General features: G+C 42.4%; 1 protein-coding gene across 1 annotated transcript in view; it reads right to left on the bottom strand.

The window, feature by feature from the left end:
- STK3 (serine/threonine kinase 3) overlaps positions 1–20668 on the bottom strand; it is a 146298-nt gene that overhangs the window by 71876 nt on the left and 53754 nt on the right. Inside the window, exons 7-8 of the mRNA XM_075270328.1 lie at positions 10661–10798; positions 920–1045 (exon numbers count right to left, since the gene is read on the bottom strand). Of these exons, the coding sequence (XP_075126429.1) occupies positions 920–1045; positions 10661–10798 (264 nt within the window). The remainder of the gene's footprint in view (positions 1–919; positions 1046–10660; positions 10799–20668) is intronic.

Raw genomic sequence — 20668 nt, 5'->3', positions numbered from 1 at the left:
TGCCGTCTGCTCGGTAGCAGAACCCTATACTGTAATGGCTGGTACAAGCTGTGCAGGCACAAGGCAGATTTCTGGATAACAGGTTGCGTATGAGGAAACCGCATCAGTTTTCTGCACTTACATAAATCTGCACATGTACCTTCTTGTAGACCAAAAATAAAAACATAGAAAAGAATTGACAGACGTGGCCATACAGCAAACAAGTCACTCAGCAGCCAGGTCTGGAGTTATTCCGTTTAGAAAAAAAGGCGGCTATGGGGAGATGTAATAATGTACCAATACACGAAGGAACGGTTCAAAGACCCGTCTAATGATCTTTTCACTCCTCAGCACCTACCGGAGAGAAGATTTTACCAGGATCATAGATGGGGATTCTTTACTGTAAGAGCAGTACCAGAAGAATGATAAAATTAATCCATCTTATGATAGACATGAACAGTTTGCAAGGCTAAGGCCCCACAGGATGATACGCTGTGGGAAAAGCCGTGGTGGGAACGCATCGCGGTTCTTCCCGCAGCGCTTTGAACAGAAAGTTCACAGAGTTTTCCCCTGCGGACTTTCTGTTACTATTATATGTACGAGGAAGCCGCCGGCATTTCTGTAGATATAATTGACATGTTGCGATTTCCAAAACCACACCGTTTTGAAATTGCAGTGTGTTCGCGCTACGGTTTGAAACACAAAGTGGGCATGGGATTCGCATGAATCACATCCACTGTGCAGATCCTGTAAAATGTCAAGATTTTTCCCACGGCAGGCAAATGGCGGTGTTTCCGGCCTGTGGGGCCCCAGCCTATTGGGCTCCCACTGTCCATTTTATCCCCTCAAATTGCTAAATAAAAAAGAACATATTTCTGACAGATCCGCCACCTCTGCGGATGTGAACTCAGCCTTACAGAGACAAATAGAAGAGACTTACTGAATTCTCGTCCTCCTCTTCCAGTTCTCTCTGCTGCTCCTCATGTCTTTTTGCCTTGATGTCCATCGCTTCTGTGATGAGGTCTCGGAGAATGGACACCGGTTTAGCATTTTTGATAAATATATGCTACAGAAAAAAAAGAGGACAAGTGTTATTCCTGAATGAACCGAACATTCATATAGTCATCATGGCTGGACGAAGCCTATGTTCACACTGCCATTTTTCCATCATATCTTGTTTTAACGGGAAAATAAAAGAAATCCTCCATCTTTAACGTTACAATGAAAGACGACAGATGCTTAGACGACAGATTTTATTGGGTTACAGGGAGTCCATCAGCAGAACCCAACAAATCAGTCTTGTCAGTTAGATAGGTTATAGTCACCTGAAACCAAACTGAATTTTCCCTTTGTAAATCGCTGCCTCCATTACGGACATACAGTGGGGCAAAAAAGTATTTAGTCAGTCACCAATAGTGCAAGTTCCACCACTTAAAAAGATGAGAGGCGTCTGTAATTTACATCATAGGTAGACCTCAACTATGAGAGACAAAATGAGAAAACAAATCCAGAAAATCACATTGTCTGATTTTGTAAGAATTTATTTGCAAATTATGGTGGAAAATAAGTATTTGGTCACCTACAAACAATCAAGATTTCTGGCTCTCACAGACCTGTAACTTCTTCTTTAAGAGTCTCCTCTTTCCTCCACTCATTACCTGTAGTAATGGCACCTGTTTAAACTTGTTATCAGTATAAAAAGACACCTGTGCACACCCTCAAACAGTCAGACTCCAAACTCCACTATGGTGAAGACCAAAGAGCTGTCAAAGGACACCAGAAACAAAATTGGAGCCCTGCACCAGGCTGGGAAGACTGAATCTGCAATAGGCAACCAGCTTGGATTGAAGAAATCAACTGTGGGAGCAATAATTAGAAAATGGAAGACATGCAAGACCACTGATAATCTCCCTCGATCTGGGGCTCCACGCAAAATCTCACCCCGTGGGGTCAAAATGATCACAAGAACGGTGAGCAAAAATCCCAGAACCACGCGGGGGGACCTAGTGAATGAACTGCAGAGAGCTGGGACCAATGTAACAAAGCCTACCATCAGTAACACAGTACGCCGCCAGGGACTCAGATCCTGCAGTGCCAGACGTGTCCCACTGCTTAAGCCAGTAGATGTCCGGGCCCGTCTGAAGTTTGCTAGAGAGCATTTGGATGATCCAGAAGAGTATTGGGAGAATGTCCTATGGTCTGATGAAACCAAACTGGAACTGTTTGGTAGAAACATAACTTTTCATGTTTGGAGGAAAAAGAATACTGAGTTGCATCCATCAAACACCATACCTACTGTAAAGCATGGGGGTGGAAACATCATGCTTTGGGGCTGTTTCTCTGCAAAGGGGCCAGGACGACTGATCCGGGTACATGAAAGAATGAATGGGGCCATGTATCGTGAGATTTTGAGTGCAAACCTCCTTCCATCAGCAAGGGCATTGAAGATGAAACGTGGCTGGGTCATTCAACATGACAATGATCCAAAGCACACCGCCAGGGCAACGAAGGAGTGGCTTTGTAAGAAGCATTTCAAGGTCCTGGAGTGGCCTAGCCAGTCTCCAGATCTCAACCCTATAGAAAACCTTTGGAGGGAGTTGAAAGTCTGTGTTGCCAAGCGACAGCCCCAAAACATCACTGCTCTAGAGGAGATCTGCATGGAGGAATGGGCCAACATACCAACAACAGTGTGTGCCAACCTTGTGAAGACTTACAGAAAACGTTTGACCTCTGTCATTGCAAACAAAGGATATATAACAAAGTATTGAGATGAAATTTTGTTACTGACCAAATACTTATTTTCCACCATAATTTGCAAATAAATTCTTACAAAATCAGACAATGTGATTTTCTGGATTTGTTTTCTCATTTTGTCTCTCATAGTTGAGGTCTACCTATGATGTAAATTACAGATGCCTCTCATCTTTTTAAGTGGTGGAACTTGCACTATTGGTGACTGACTAAATACTTTTTTGCCCCACTGTATCACCGTTTTTGTCAATATGCAAATGAGCGCGTTCCCAGCTTGTTGCTTACCCCTTGGAGCCAATGTTAATGTCCTCATTGCTTCGAAGAGCACATTTGCATATTGAACACGGTTTGATTCAGGTGACTGTAACCTATCTATCTGTGAGTATGATTCGCAGAGTTCTGGTGACCACTTAAAGGGAGTCCAGAATTAGAAAAACTCCAGTGCTTTCTCCAGTGCCATTCCTGTCCATGGGTTGTGTCCGGTATTGCTGTTCAGCTCAGTTAAGTGAACAAAGCTGAGCTGCAACGCCACATGCAACCTGTGGACAAATATGGCGCTGTTTTTCAACAAAAGCAGCCATGTTTTTTCTAATCTGGGGCAACCCCCTTAATGGGTTAAAAATCAAGCCACGTCAGGCATTCAGTAACATCACAAGTTCCCTTTTTGGAAGTTTCTCAAATCCTGTTGAGGTAACACAGATCCATCTCCATCTCCAGTGCTCGAGGTCATTTTTGCGTAAAATAGAGAAAAATAAAATTCTAAGGAATTCGGAAATTCCGGTAAATATTTTAAAGATTCGCTCGAAAAATGTCGATATTGGATTTCATTACCAAAGAAAATGAGAAGAATTTTCGAGAAGGCTTATATACATATGAAGTGTGTTTTGTGTCTACGATTACATTACACATATACATACCCATATGGACATACACAGAGCGCACTTGCTATGCTATACACATGTATAATTTACAAATTGAAAATGCAAATAAGAGGCGGTGTGAAGGTAACTATTCCTAATGTTTATTTCCCCAAATTTGTGTTCCGTGACTGTAAGCGTGGAGAATCCGTAACCCGAGCCATACAGCGGGGGGGAAAAAATGATAATATATTCTGTAAACAAGGAAAGGGCTTAATTGGAGTCATTTCCAAAAAATCTTTAAACCAAATTAAAAGACAATTAGCCCGTTTTAGACGCCAAGTAGTCATGCACACGTGTAACCCTACTCCGTATACTTCCAGGAGGCCGTAACGTACATTGCATACAACTGCTCACGCTTGTATTAATGTTTGACCACTTCAAAGCGCCAAAAGACGGTGCACTGCATTCAGAAATGTTCTGCGGAGCAGAGTTTGGGAAGGGTCGCGGGCTTCCCGATAAATCTGGTAATAAAAGAATCTATGGGTTTCATCAGACAGATTACACACTTCAGAAAATATTTGTGAGGGCCGTGAAGAATGTCCACCGTTATCCATTTCCTATCGTTCTTTGATCATCAGAGCAGAGCAGGATACTTGGAGAGAGAAATGATCTGTGCTGAACTTCTGCTAGCATTGTTATAGAAAAAAAAAGTAAAAATGGACAAATAAATAACAAAATGGTATGACATAATATCGATAATTCTATGGATCGCCCAAAGTTAAAGTTGGGCGCGGTGGAAAAGCTCTAAGAAGCTACAGTGACACCAGAACCATATACTTTGGGCAGAAAAGCGGAAGTTGGAAAAACAAAAGTTAACTTTCATAGAACTATCCACATGCGCATGCCCGACGGCCACAAGAAAATGGTCGCTTACACAGTATTGTAAGCTGCCATTTTCTTGCAGCTGGCAGGCATGCGCAGTTGAAGCCAAACCCCGGAAGAAGACCAGTTCCTGAAGAAGATGGAGGCGGCGCTGAAGAGTTCTCTCGCAGCATTGGGGACGCCCCCAGTGCTGTTTGAGCGCTGAGGACCGCCCCCAGTGCTGTGAGAGAACTCGTTTGGATACTGACAAAAACTGGATTATATACCGAACAGCAAGACGGAGAAGACATCTAAAGGTAGGAGATGAATAGCCTTCTTAAGGATATTCCTACATGGTAGGCAGAAAAATAGAGTTTAAATGATGGGATTCCTTTAAACTATAACTAAACGTTTGATTTTCTGGCAGTATTAATTTAGGTAGACATCTGCACTTGGGTCCGCTTGGAGACCTGAAATACAGAAACCCAATCTACTTACAAACAGGTTACCCAATGAAACCTGCGGACCCCATAGACTATAATGGGGTTCACTGGGTTTCCACTAAAAATATGCAGGACTTCTCTCGCCACATTTTTTAAGTGCAATGGGGAATGGAATCTAACCTTAGTGTCATTAAAAAATGGTGTAATATACTTTATAAATAAATTTGGGCTCCTTTCTGTGAAATTCTGTGCCAACATCTGCTTAGTCTGTTTACTTAACTCCATCAGAAATCTGTACAGCACTTCTCACTGGAGTACTGATGATGGTCTGGCTCCTGTTTAATGCAGGGAAGCTAAGGCTGATGTAGGTGACTTTGAACAGTTATATCTTGGGAATTATAAAACCCAGAACTTATAACCGTTCTGGTTTCATAACAAATAGAGATTCTCAGCTTTCATACAACACCAAGGTAGAAGTTCTACCTATATTACTTCAAGATATATCACCAGCAGAAAACACAGTTGACTTTCGTATCTCTGGAGATAATAGATGTAATACTGCAATCCTGGTGTTATGAAAGCTGAGATCTCTTTCTTCATATGACACCAGAACAACTGTTCTAAGTTTTATACTGCTCAAAATATAACAGTCTGAAGTGACCCCCAGCAACATATGATTGCGAATCATAAGCACTACAGTCAGAATTAGTGTACAGATTAAGGATGGCAATAGAGACAGAAAGTGGATTGAAGCACAGGATTTCACAAAAAGGAGCCAAAATACATTCATAAAGTATATTACAACATATATTAAGGACAGAAAATCAAGAGTTGCTTGTTTTTTGTTTGTTTTTTAGCAAATTTTACTCCATTTTTTGATCCAAAGCTAAATGTGACTTCAAAAGGAATGGAAATTTTTAGGAAACTCTTACACTTATTCCTTTTCTTTAATCCATTCCAGGCTTTGGCTAAAAAAAAACTGCAACAACAAAAACTGCTTTTCCGCGATGTTACCTAAAAGGGTTTTACAGGCTAAAAATATTCATGACCTATGCTACAAATAGATCATCATGATCAGATTAGTGGAGACCTGACACCAAGCACCCCAACTTCTCAGATGTTCTCAACAATGGGTACACAGAGAACAAAGCAAGAAGTAGACAGCACTGTTCTCTGTTTAGTAACCACGTGAAAGAGAGCTGATCTGCGGTACTTGGTCTGACCACTACACAGAGAACGGGGCTGTCTGCATCCTGCTCCATTGTCTGTGTATCAGCTCCTGAGAACAGGTGTTCAATGGGTGAACCGGATGTTGGAACCCAAGCAATGTAATAATTAGGATATCAATATTTTTAGCTTAGAGAGCCACTTTAAATCTTTAGAAAAATGAAATAACGTAAGCTCTGTTTTGAGACCAAAGTCAGCTTGTGAATTGGGATGACATGAACCGTACAAAAACAAAACAAAAACAAAAAAACGCAGTTTTAGATGGGGGGGTTGTGACACTACTTAGAAATATACTTGTAAGTAACTAAGGCAATCCTTTTCGGGGGAAGCTAGTTAATCACTGTCTAAGAAAGAGTTAAAGGACCCACACCTTAGCCTTCCCCGAAGCCAGTGTCCATAGAGTCTCTCCTTCTACTGGGAATTTCCACATAGGAAACACAAGGCTTGCAATAATCTTAGATGTTGCCCTTCGCCACGGAGCGCAGCGCATTCCACGCACCCTATGTCACTGACCTAGAATAAGTCACTCCAAGGGCCAAGCTCCAGGATCTGTTAATCATTTGGGCAATCAGTGAATACCAGCACTTACAGAGCCGATATTTATTTCATTTGGAAGGCTTCCATGTTAAATCAGATATCTAAGTAACTAGCTCATAAAAGTTATTCAATACCAAAATAAGAAGTGTTATCTGCACAAAGATGAGGGTTGTGATATGCGGTAATTTACAGCGTCATGAAAGAGCAGCTTTCCAGTACTTCAACGTGCAAAGGCAATGACAAAGGTTTCTGAGCTGTTGGTGAACTTTTGAGTCAGATCCGGTTAAATTTTAGTGGACTTCTTAAAACGCGCTACTGAATTTTGGAGACTTTTTTTTTTTTTTTTTTTGTCTGCAGCTGGGGTCAAGCCCTCCGATGACCAAGAGAGAAAAAAAAAAATTACGCAACATAAAAACCAAACAAAGTCTGAATCTGTTTTTGTTTTCGTTAATTTTCAAAGTGTTGGAACAATTTATTCGGAAAGGTTTGCAAATATTGGATTTTTGTGTTGAACCGAGTTTTCCCGTGAAACAGTAAGGCTATTTCTCACGGATAGTACTGGCCCCAGACCATGGGGGGAAAAATGATTAAAAGTTTATGAATAATGAACATGCAATGAAAAAGTCAAACACTGAATAATCTGCTTAAAGGGATGTCTCGTGACAAACAAACCCCTTTAAAAGGGTTATGCCACGTAATATATATCCGCTAGCCACAGGATTGAGGATAACTTTCTGATTGGTGGGGGTTTGCCCACTGATCCAGAAAATAGGGGGTAGTGAATGATGCCATAGCTGAATTCCTGGTGGAGGCAGACGCACCCCTCCTCCCATTTTACTTAAATCAGAGATAACAGTACTTCGGCTATATTCCCGGTGCTCCCATTGAGGTGAACAGGCACAGGGGAACGTCTGTGTGCACGAGTTGTTCAGCTGCCTTCACAATGGCGGTAAAACAGACCCTAATTCTCAGGATCACTGGGGGGCTCAGCAGTCAGACCCCCAACCAATCGGAAAGGTATCCCCTATTCTATGGACAGAGAATAAAAACAAGGGTTAATCTCCTCCTGATCTCTAAGGGGACACAAGCTACCCATTGTTTGTCCTATTGCCCCAGCCAGTTGTCTTACAACAGTGAAGAGTGAGATTTGGAGGAGATTTAGGAACACACAGGAGATGTATTTATAGATTCCTAAATTTTAGTATCCTGAACATACTAGGGGAGAAACTACTGAAATACTTTCATAGAATTTTTAAATTTTTTAATATTTTCTATGACTATTGTTTCTTTAAAGGGAAGACTAAGGCCCTGAAGTGCTGGGGTCCTGGATTCAAATCTGACAGGGCACCGTCGACATGGGCTTTTTCCAGGTAGTCTGGTTTCCTCCCACATGCAAAAAATGTAACAATAGGAAAATTGGCTTCCCATACAACAACTGACCATTGTGGCTACCGGCGTCTATAAGGCAGCCTATGGCTGGGCAGTAGCCCAAAAAAATAACCAAAACGGAACGTCAATCTGGATAACCGATGCGATTTTGTTCATGTCTGTTATTTTGGTTCAGTTATTACAATATTTGGGAGGTTCTCCATGCAGTTTCGGTCGAATTGACCATGTTTGAATCGGAGCTGCTATTATTATACTTTGGGGACTCTTTAGAATATAATATGCTGAGGTCCAGGGGATGTGATCAAACATAAAAAACAGTGTTACTCACCTCTCCTGAGCTCTAGCACAACTTCCTGCTCTCTTCGGCATTCTGATGGACCACTGAGGCCCTGTCACATAGGTCATGTGGTGTTTATGTTTCATGATGTCACAGCCCCTGTCATCAGACAGAAGTTCAAAGGGAACAGGGAGTCGCACTGGTTCCCAGGAGAGGTGAGTAACACTGTTTGCTCATCTCCCCTTGTCCACTGTATATTATACTGTGGAGTATAATGACAGTAAATCCTTTTCTGCTATGTTTACTTCAAAAGAAACCACCAGTCAAATCTTGAGAGACAAATAATGTAAGCTAATGAGGCATCTAGGAGTCCACTGCACTGTTTGGAGCTAAGGAGTCCAGGGATACAGAGCTCGGACCCTGTGACAGTCTTACTATGTACTAGTTAAAGTGAGTCCAGGGATAATAATTTGGAATCTGTCTTTGCAGCTGTCCATGAATTATAATAGTTCAGGGAAGATTTCTGTAGACAGATTCTCTAATATGCAACCACCAGCAAAATGGTTCATTTCGCCAGGGAAAGTTGCCGTCAGCCAATTCATCATTTTTGGGTTTATGCTTCTATGAAGGAACAGAAAACCGCAAATCACAAAACAGCTGTAAACCTAAAAAAATAAGCGCATTGTACAACACATAAAAAAGGCACACGGGGATTATAATAATTGTCCCAGTAAACTGCACGACAAGACAGTTCAGCAAACAGCAATGTATATTCTCAGCAAGCCATAACCATATAGTAAATAGTAGTGATTTACTTTATTACCCCATAAAAAGTACAAAAACATTGTTAAAGTCCACATCACTAGGAGATCAGCGCTGGAATAACTATCCAGAGTAGGGAACAGGTTGTAAAATAGTACAAACAAAAAATACTCAGCAATGGCGGTAAAGAAAATAGGACAGGATATTGTATAGGTATTCTATTATGGAGCTAGGCAATGACTAGGAAGATAAACTGTACTATGCTGACTGCTAAAATCACGAACTTACCTAAAAATTGTACAATACAATTACAAATGTCCGGTTTCTAAGATTGATGGCCTACCCCTAGGATAAGGCATGAATATTAGATCTGCAGGGGTCCCTGGTGCTGAGGCAATATGAAAGAGCAGTACAAACCGAAGCAGCAAGTGCAGGTGCCGCCCCAATAAAGTCTATATCAGTACCGCCGATCTGCGGGTGTCCCAGGTTTCAGACCGCCGCAGATCTAATTTTGATGGCCTACCCAAAGGAAAATCCAATTTTCTAAACTGGATAACCCCTTTAAGGCTGGAGCCCCACAAGACGTAAACGCCGCGATTTGCCCGCAGCGGAGACGCTGCGGGAAAAATCGCAGTGTTGTACAGTGCAAGCAAAGGGGATGGGATTCATGCGAATCCCATACCCACTTTGCGGAAAAAAACGCACTGCAGACACGCAGCAATTTGCAAAGCAGTTGCGGCTTTGCAAATTGCAGCATGTCATTTATATGTACGGAAACGCCGGCAGCTTTCCCGTAGATATGATGTTAAGAGAAAGTCTGCGGAGGAAAACTCTGTGAACTTTCTCTTAAAAGCGCTGCGGAAAGAACTGCGGTGTGTTCACTGCGGTCCTTTAGCGCTGGGGCCTTAGCCTCAAGAAGTAAATGCAGAAGATAATCTCTTTTATGTGTGTTTTTGTTTGAAGGGGTGTGACGAATGCAAAATGCACTCCCAAGCATAGATTACATTTTTATTTAACAAAGATAGAAGATTAAAGAGGACCTTTTCACCACCTACAAAATCTTTGCACCATTTAATAGCTGCTGATCCACTGATTCCACCATAGTTGGAATTTTTCCTGTAGCCTCCACCATTCTGTTATTCTGAGATTCTCATATGTTGTTTAGTCTCTGTCAGGAGGGCGGTGTCCGGCAGGAGCAGACAAGGGGTGTAATACTGAGCCCTGACACTGGCTGCCTCTGATTGGAGATCTGAATCACACCCCCTTCCTGACACCGCCCACCTGACATTAGAGAGGTTATATGGAACCAAATCACGCAACAAAACTAACTGCACTAATTGCTCAAGCATGGTGGGGGTAAGAGAAAAAAATCCAACTGTGCTGGAATCAGTGGAGCAGTGCCTATTAACAGATGCTAAGAGCTTGGGTTGGTGGAAGTGGTGAAAGGGCCTCCTCAACTTGTGTCAATGTGATCTTGATGCAAGTGTATAGTAACTGCAGCAATGAAAGCAATTAGAATATATGAATATGAGCAGATACATATGACTTCTGGGCATACAGACAAGTGTCAGTACCTGTAAAAGCTGCGTAGCTGTGGCTCTCTGCTCTGGGTTTTTTACCAAACATTTCTTCACAAAATCAGTAAATTCATCTGACCACAGCTCAGGTTTCCGGAAGGTTGGTGGAGGATTTGTTGGAATCATGAATATAGCCTAAAATAAAAAAGAAACAATTAACATCCACTGTAATTCAAGCAGCTAAGTCAACTACAAACAAAGCTAAGGTTCACCTTTAAAGAAAACCCAACTTTTGAGATGACATTTTGGAATAAATTTGAATAAGTTACCCTATGAATATGTGGACTACTGCTACTTCTGGTCATAGTGTGACACATCTCCTGCATTTTTGCAGGTTTTCACTCTGTAAATGCTCTCTAATTTTCAGTTCTCCCTGAGCTGGTGAGTACAGACTAACTTTTCTGGATAAACATATAGCTGGGATGATTTAGGAAAACCTGCACTCGCAGGGGGTTGGACCCGATGGCCCTTGAGGTCCCTTCCAACTCTACCATAAGAAAGAAATAACTTTTGTGAAGTCTCCCATAGACAGCACAAGGAAAAAACAAGAGACTCTGCTCCCTAATACTCTCTGACTCAGTAGCAGCACCCTACAGGACATTATAGGGAAGCATTTAATAGCACTGATGTTAATAAAGCACTTGGGACCATATAGAAACTTACTACTAGCCGCAACAGCCTCTGTGTGCCTGCCTCCTCCTCTATCCACAGACTTCTATAGATACAAGTAATCTGATGCTTCTGTTATCTGACCCAGACGGATTGCGGCAGAGATATCAGAGTGAATGTCAGTTTAGCAGGGAATGGACGGGGGGGGGGGGGGGGGGGGGGAGTCTGATTAAGTGGAGAAAGTGCATTTTTTTTCCATGATAAGATATATTACAAAGGTTCTTGCAATCACTTGTGCTATTGATTTATTCAAAGGCTTTCTGGGATGGGGGTTGTATTTGATAGTGCATTTTATTACAATACATACAATAAAGATCCTCCATATATTCGTAAATCGAGAAGATTATTAGGAGGACGCAGCTCCATCCACTGTATAGTGGTCTTGCCAGAGTACTACAACTCTGTTTTCATTCAATTGACTCCAGCATGTCCGCTATACAGTGGATTGAGACTTCTACTTCCAGCTCCGTCCACTGTATAGGTTCTAGCACTAGAGGCGGCTTGAAGCAGGTGACCGGTGTGGGGTCCCGGCCATTGTATCCCCACTGAACTGTTGTTGATGACCAAACCGTAAAAGAAGAAAAATAACTGCCCACCGTCTGAAAAACCCTTTTAACACTTATTATAAAGTTAGTGATATGCCATCATCATGGGAGGGTCTGTGCCCTGAGACCCTGGCTGTATCCAACAAACAGAAGTAGCCCCTCACCACAACATGGACCCCTCTGTATACTCGGAGTAAAGAAACACAGCTATAACTGAGCGTGTCTATTGTAGCTCATCTACTCAGGTGGACACAATACAGACAATTCATACAAACAGCAGGTGGCGCTATTCTAACAGTACACATAAAATAACAGACTATTCATATCTTTTGCAGAACAACCAGGACCCTGTAAGGATAAGGACCCTCTGAGAGACGAGAGTCATTTGGCGGGGACTCCTCCGATCTCACTTATCATGAAACTTCATCTTTGAAAACCTTTAAGAATAAGTGTAAAAAAAAAAAAAAAAAAACAAGCACTGTCCAAAGGACACAATGTCCTATAAATCTCAATAACAGTGCAGAATGACCATGTGCCTAAACCAAACAAAACGTACAAAACCATCAAGAAAAATGCAGGTAAAAGCTTTGATTTTCTTTTATTTTTTTACGACCCGCCAGCTGCCTCCTACAGATTCTCACACGAGCGCCTGCACTGCTGTCCTTGAGGCAGGCAATCTCAGTGACCTTTAGTACCTCGCCTGTATCTTAATCTCTTGATGATCTGAAATGAAATGTAATGGTTATTCAGTAGCAATCGCAACCCAAAACTTTAACCTGCCTTAACATCTGTTATCTCCAGCGCCCAACATCTCCGCACTACGTGCAGTATTATGAGAGGCTGTAAAGTGATTCCACTGTGCAGCGCCAGGGCGGGCGGGCCCAGCACCTTCTCCTCCAGATCAATATACAGCAGCACTCAGGCTTATCAGAATCAATAGCCATATTAGCGATTAGAGATTGAGAGACACTTTACTGACGACAGCCGCTGGAACCGCCAGTCATGTCACGCTAACAAGTCTTAATACAGCCATTGTCTGCTTTTACAAAACCATGTGCAAATATATTACTAGGGTTACAAGTTAATAGCGTGTGTTCTCTAGTTCAGACCTCCATCACACATGTCCCTCTCTCGGTGTATTTCCCTTTGCCCTGTGGTGGACATTCTGCAATCTGCTTATATTTCAGGGGACCCTTTACGCAAAAAAGAATTTAAAAAAACCCCACTTAGGGCTCATTGACACAGAGTTTTTTGGCAGCGGATTTTGAGGCGGATTCCGCGTCAAAATCCGCTGCCAAAAAAAATCCGCTGCCTCAAAATCCGCTGCCAAAAACGGCTCCCATGGACTTCGAGCCGCTTGCTAGCTAGTAGCGGAAAAAAGAAGCAACATGCCCTATCTTGCCGCAGCTTCCACAGCTGAATCAGCTGAGGTGTCTGCGGTACGAGACACGCGCCAATGTAGGCCCATTCATTCGGGCCTACACAGGAGCGGGATGCAGAGACAGAATGCTGCATCGGCATTCCGTTGCGGCGAGCGGCGCAGAATGTTCACATGGACCTAGCTAAGCTTCCTTATCCCGTCCATACATAGGACCTATGGCTAGCTATGCTTCCTTATCCTGTCCATACATAAGACCTATGGCTAGCTAAGCTTCCTTATCCCGTCCATACATAGGACCTATGGCTAGCTATGCTTCCTTATCCTGTCCATACATAAGACCTATGGCTAGCTATGCTTCCTTATCCCGTCCATACATAAGACCTATGGCTAGCTATGCTTCCTTATTCCGTCCATACATAAGACCTATGGCTGGCTAAGCTTCCTTATCCCGTCCATACATAAGACCTATGGCTAGCTATACTTCCTTATCCCGTCCATACATAGGACCTATGGCTGGCTAAGCTTCCTTATCCTGTCCATACATAAGACCTATGGCTGGCTATGCTTCCTTATCCTGTCCATACATAAGACCTATGGCTAGCTAAGCTTCCTTATCCTGTCCATACATAAGACCTATGGCTGGCTATGCTTCCTTATCCCGTCCATACATAAGACCTATGGCTAGCTATGCTTCCTTATCCTGTCCATACATAAGACCTATGGCTAGCTATGCTTCCTTATCCTGTCCATACATAAGACCTATGGCTGGCTATGCTTCCTTATCCCGTCCATACATAAGACCTATGGCTAGCTATGCTTCCTTATCCCGTCCATACATAAGACTTATGGCTAGCTATGCTTCCTTATCCCGTCCATACATAAGACCTATGGCTAGCTATGCTTCCTTATCCTGTCCATACATAAGACCTATGGCTGGCTATGCTTCCTTATCCAGTCCATACATAAGACCTATCGCTAGCTATGCTTCCTTATCCCGTCCATGCATAAGACCTATGGCTGGCTAAGCTTCCTTATCCCGTCCATACATAGGACCTATGGCTAGCTAAGCTTCCTTATCCCGTCCATACATAGGACCTATGGCTAGCTATGCTTCCTTATCCCGTCCATACATAAGACCTATGGCTAGCTATGCTTCCTTATCCCGTCCATGCATAAGACCTATGGCTGGCTAAGCTTCCTTATCCCGTCCATACATAGGACCTATGGCTAGCTAAGCTTCCTTATCCCGTCCATACATAGGACCTATGGCTAGCTATACTTCCTTATCCCATCCATACATAAGACCTATGGCTAGCTATGCTTCCTTATCCTGTCCATACATAAGACCTATGGCTAGCTAAGCTTCCTTATCCCAGGCCCAGCTCACCCCCTTCCTATATAACCGCTCTGCAGCAGTAAAAATTCTGCCCGATGAACTCGACAGGCCCCATAGAGAAGTTTATCGCCTTATCTCATCTTCCTTCATAAAAAATAACTACTGCAAATATTTCTCTAGTCAGCACTTTGTTTGGATAAAGAGAAGAAACAGAAGCTTAGACATAAGAAGGAATTACAGGATAAAGTCCCCACTAACAGCATTAACCATTATCTTATCTGGGCAGAGCTGGGATAGAAGCTCCGTCTTGTTGACAGACAGGCTCATTCTTCATTTGCTTTACATAGAGCTTAAAGGAGAAAAACTGTCCGACATCTGCAGTCTCTTTCCCTCCCTGGAAGACAAACTGCTTGTTCCAAGAAAAGTTAGCTTTACAATGAAGTGACAGAAAATGGAAATAAACTCTGATGCTATAACATGTGCGGTTGTATATCCTTACCAGGAAACCAAAGGCAGCAGGTTTATTCTAATACACTCCAGCAATGTATTAAGCTAGAAGCAAATATTTTTGTACTCTAAGGCTAGTTCACACAGAGTTTTTTGCCAGCAGATGTTGACGCAGAATATGCCTCAAAATCCGCTGCCAAAAATGGCTGTCCATTGTCAATGGAAGCCGCTTGCTTCTTTTTTCCCGCTGGCTAGTAGCGGAAAAAAAGAAGCGACATGCCCTATCTTGCTGCACGCTCCAGTGTAGGCATATTCATTCGGGCCTACACAGGAGCGACGTGCCACTGCATCGGCATTCCATCGTGGAATGTTCACACGGTGGAAAAGATTTACACAACAGTTTCCTCCGTGTGAATATATCCTTAAAGAGGACCTTTCATGGTTTGGGGCACAGGCATTTCAATATACTGCTGGAAAGCTGACACTGCGCTGAATTCAGCGCACTGTCGGCTTTCCCGATCTGTGCCCCGGGTAAAGAGCAGCGGTCCCGGTACCATAGCTCTTTATAGTCAGAAGGGCGTTCCTGACAGTCAGTCAGGTACGTCCTTCTCCACAGCAGCGCTATAGGCACTGCTTTGAAGAAGGACCTAGAGCTAGGACCGCTAGCTCTTTTCCCGGGGCAAAGATCATGAAAGCCGACAGTGTGCTGAATTCAGCGCACTGTCGGCTTTCCAGCAGTATATAGAACTGCCTGTGCCCCAAACCATGAAAGGTCCTCTTTAAGGGTAGGTTCACACTGAGATTTTTTGCAGGTGATTTTTGAAGCAGAATCCACCTCAAAAAATGTTTCCCATTCAATGGGAGTTATACAGATTTTTTCTTTTTTGCAAAAACTTCTGCAAACAAACCCAAAAAAAACCCACAACTGTGCAAGAGATATTTACCACCTCCCATGACTTCAATGAACTTTGCAAGACAGAATCTGCCTGAAGACACAGTAGGTCCTCTAGCTGAATCCCAATGAAATCAATGGAAGAGCTGGTTGGTGGTTTTTGGGGTAGATTCTATCTTAAAATCTGCCTACCTTAAAATCCATGACCGTATCTTGAAGGCGTTTTCTCGCAAAATAGATTTATGACATACCCTGTGGATATGTCAAATGTCTGATGGGTGTGAATCGCAAAAGTGGGACCCACATCCCTCTATAAGATGAAGCCCCCCCAAGTTCCGTTCCTCAATGTTTGGGCATTATGGAAACAGCGTAGCTCTGACATTAGGTTCATACTAGCATTTGAGTCAGTATGAGACTCCGTCCCCCATTGTGTTTACAATAGATGGAGAGAAGTCCTGTAAGCAGGACTTTTCTCTCTGCCGTTTTTGGCCGAAACTGTGGACATAAACCCTGGCGGACCCCATTATATTCTATGGGGTCTGCAGGTTTCCGCATGGAACCGCTTTTAAAGTGGATAAGGGTTACAGTTTTTCATAAACTGATTTACCAGAATTACCTACAGACAGTAGCAAACAATCTGGATCTCTTTTGCTTTGCTTTTAACACACACATGCAGCACTAGGTTCCGATAGTGAGGGTTTTTATACCTAAAATACCCATGACAGGTTCCCTTTAACACGGACAAACATGTTACACATGTGCTAACCAAACCTGGTGATTTCTAATTAGTTTGGGGTGTCCTGACTCTACTGACTGCAGCTGGTTTTCGACATACCCATTCAATTCTTTCTCGTCATGGCTAAAAAGCCACCACCATAGCTGTTCACCCAACAGTTGCGCGATACGGTTGCGAGAGGTCTTCAACATTGTACAATTCGTATTATGATCCTAATCTTTAAATTTACTACTGAACAGGGATTTTATTACATAAACTTATCGCCGGCTTCTAAAATTGTCAATCACAGCAATCAATCTTTGTGAGCTATAAATGTTATCAGCCCGAAGGACGGCACGTAATGGTACCAGGCGAAATCCCACCTTTGGATTTTGCAGTTTGTACCAAGCTCGGAAGAAGGTAAAACTTCAAGAAGCAAAACGAATTCCAGAATTTCAACCTTACCCAAGTGGAAGGACGTAGATAAAGAATTAACATTCTCCTATGTCCTTACCACCATTCAGCGTTGAATGTAGCTCATGGTAAACCAAAGGGGACCTACGTCCTATACTCTACTTCTTCGAAGATCCACAAACTCTAAAGCTGGCCATATACATTACATTGAAGGGTTATTCATATGTTGGCTAATAGCAGTCAAGATGGGGAAAAATGGCTACCCTTCCCGAATCCTAGGGTGGAACTTACAAGAACAACTGAACAGAGCTCCTTTATGTTGAACCCGTAACCTCTATAGAGAAGGTGAGCCACGGAAACAGCATAGCACAGCTCACAAATACAGAAACGGTGTAGCTAAATGTGCAACGTTACTTCCGTAAATCCTGTTCTCCTCTAAATGTGGCGTCCCTGCTTAAGGAAATACTGGGCTGTTGGATTTCAACATGTCCTATCGATCTATTCTCAGGGAGATAAGTCACTACCAGAGGTGTTGGCAGAAACTTATTTTCTTTTTTTTAGAATGCATACAGCTAAAGAAATAGCTATCGGGTAAATGAAGATTAGGCCAATAGCTGAAGTGTACGGCCAACAAGATTACTGGATAAACTACCATTTTCTAAGCTTACGTCGCCATAAATATAACATGGACCCCCATGTATGGACACAAGCCTATGACATGAATGGACAGAATGGAGCAAGATACTCCACAGTGGTCAGACAGTCTAATATCCAACAGAATGATCGGCAGGACCCCCCATATATCCTATAGGGTTAGGCATAACTGGCTGTCACCCATTACTGTCATCTGTATGGTCAGTTTAACATGTAGTTTTTTAAGGTCTGACATTGGGCACAATCCTTCAGTCAACATAAGGCCAAGGAACTGCTTGGCAAAAGATCAATTTTGGTCAAATGTGTCCATTTTTTTCTCTGAAGTAATGGAGATCTTCTCATTGTGCTAAATGGGCTTTCCAATCCTATTAATATTATAAATGTGAAAGTTTGTGAGTTTGGATGTTTGTGGGTTTGTGTGTTTGGATGTTTGGATGTTTGTTCCTCAATCATGCAAAACCCGCTCAACCGATTTGGCTGAAAGTTTCCACAAACATAGTTAATACACTCGATTGCGCAATAGGCTACTTTCCGTCACAACAGCGCACATACGTTTGTGCCAGGACCCCCACAAAATCCAAACTCACACCACCATCTCTGCAATCTCACACACTTTGGACCATAGCAAGCCACAAAATTCATATTGCCCTCTGGAGCCTAGCCCCTAACCCCACACAATCTCATATACATATACTTTACCACTTTGCCCCTCCCCTTAACGATACTCCAGGAGGTTCTCTTTAACGCTCCGGAGCAGCCATGTTTGCCGACCCCCACCGCTCTGACAATCCGCGACACCGCCCACCCATGTCAATACCCCTAGGAAGTCTCATAAATGCAAAAAAAAAAGTTTAAAAAAAAAAGTAAAAAAAAATCTAAAAACAAATAAAAAGGATTAAAAATTCAAATCACCCCCCTTTCCCTAGAACACATATAAAAGTAGTTAAAAACTGTGAAACACATACATGTTAGGTATCCCCGCGTCCGAAATCGCCCGCTCTACAAATCTATACAAATATTTTTCCTGTTCGCTAAAGGCCGTAGCGGGAAAAATGGTCAAAAGTGCCAAACCGCCGTTTTTTCACTCTTTTGATTCTGATAAAAATTTGAATAAAAAGTGATCAAAGCAATAACATTTCCCGAAAATGTTAGAATTAAAAAGTACACCCGACCCCGCAAAAAAAGACGCCCTATACATCCCCGTACACGCACGTATAAAAAAGTTACGGCTGTCAGAATATGACGACTTTTCAAAAAAAAAAAATGTTTTAACACAGTTTTGGATTTTTTTAAGGGGTCAAAATGTAAATAAAACCATATAAATTTGGTATCCCCGGAATCGTAACGAAACACAGAATACAGGGGACATGTCATTTTGGTTGCACAGTGAACGCCGTAAAACCAATGCCCCTAAGAATGTCGCAGAAATGCATTTTTTTGTCAAATCCACCCCATTCTGAATTTTTTCCCTGCTTCCCAGTACATTATATAGAATAATTAATGGTGGCATCATGAAGAAAAATTTGTCCCAAGAAAAATTAAGACCTCATATGACTCTGGGAGCGGAGAAATAAAAAAGTTATGGGGCTTAGAAGGAGGGGAGTCAAAAATGAAAAACCAAAATCAAAAAATGCCATCGACGGGAAGGGGTTAACTTCAAATACTTCTGTCCCAAAGTCACTATGTAAAGTTTCTCACAACACCGTATAGCAGCTCAAATACAAAGTAACTTCAACACAAAAGTCTCACGTATTCTCTGAATTACAGCAAAAACAAGATACAAACTTACATTTCATATCCCATACCTTATACACAGTACGAAAACCTTACCCACACCTGTATATACCCACTTCTACAATCACCGCAGACGAAGTCGCGGGTACCAGCTAGTACTTATATATTGATGAATGGAGGTCTAACGTCCATGACTCCTATAGATCAACTGGCTGAAGAGGCGACAGCAGAATACCAAGCGGAGCACCTTACATATCGGAAAGGATGTGCGTGGTATTCACATTAAATTGAATAGGACTAGAGGTGAGCGAGTATATTTGATCGAATACCTCCGCCGCATAGTTCTTGGTGTAATAAAAGCGCCAGGGAAGGTGGGAGGGGAATCGAATTTTTACTGGCCCTCCCACCTTCCCTGGCGCTTTTTTACACCTAGAACTATGCGGCGGAGGTATTCAATAGAATATACTCGCTCACCTCTAAATAGGACTAAACTGCTCCAATACCAAGTGACCAATATGATGTTAACAGCCCGGGAAGGATCGGGCACCGAATCCTATTCAAGCGGCTGATCTGTGAGAGTCCCCAGTGTAGGACCCCCACCGATCACATATCCTAAGGATAGGTCATCGACATGCAAGACCCGGAAAACGTCTTTAAGATTTTAGCAAATTGAGTCAGCGCGATGTAGAGGAAGGTTCACACGTAGCGTGATTTTCCCTTTAATTATGGGTAAGTGAATGAATTTAACACTGTTATTTATTGGTGTATAAACATGACAAGCAGCGCTTTGTATCTGGCCATAAAAGCAGCGCATTGCAACACACTTAACCTTACACTAGTAGCTCTTTTTTACAATGGCAACCAGTAGTTTAACAACCATTAACTGCATACTGTAAATGTGTCTTTTTTTTATTATTAAAAAAGTACAAAGGTTTTATTTATTTATTTTTTATGTGACAAAATGACGCAATTACGGCTATAAAGTCATCTCCTCATAGACACACAATAAAGACAACACACTGAATGTTATGGAAACACGGTCACATGTATCGGGAAGGATAGATTACTATTTAAGGGTTATGGTGTGATATAATGGAGCGTATATCAGCAGGAGGCACAAAAATGCAAGGAAGTCAATTTCCAATAATCCCGACTGATTGTCCTTCTATTGCAGAACCTTGCAAAGTGTCAAGTTCTGCAACGGACAGTCAGAGAAAG

This window comes from Leptodactylus fuscus, chromosome 4, assembly GCF_031893055.1.
Source record: "Leptodactylus fuscus isolate aLepFus1 chromosome 4, aLepFus1.hap2, whole genome shotgun sequence".
Taxonomy (NCBI): domain Eukaryota; kingdom Metazoa; phylum Chordata; class Amphibia; order Anura; family Leptodactylidae; genus Leptodactylus; species Leptodactylus fuscus.
The sequence above is the reverse complement of the archived record's forward strand: the minus strand, read 5'-3'. Positions and strand labels throughout refer to the sequence as shown.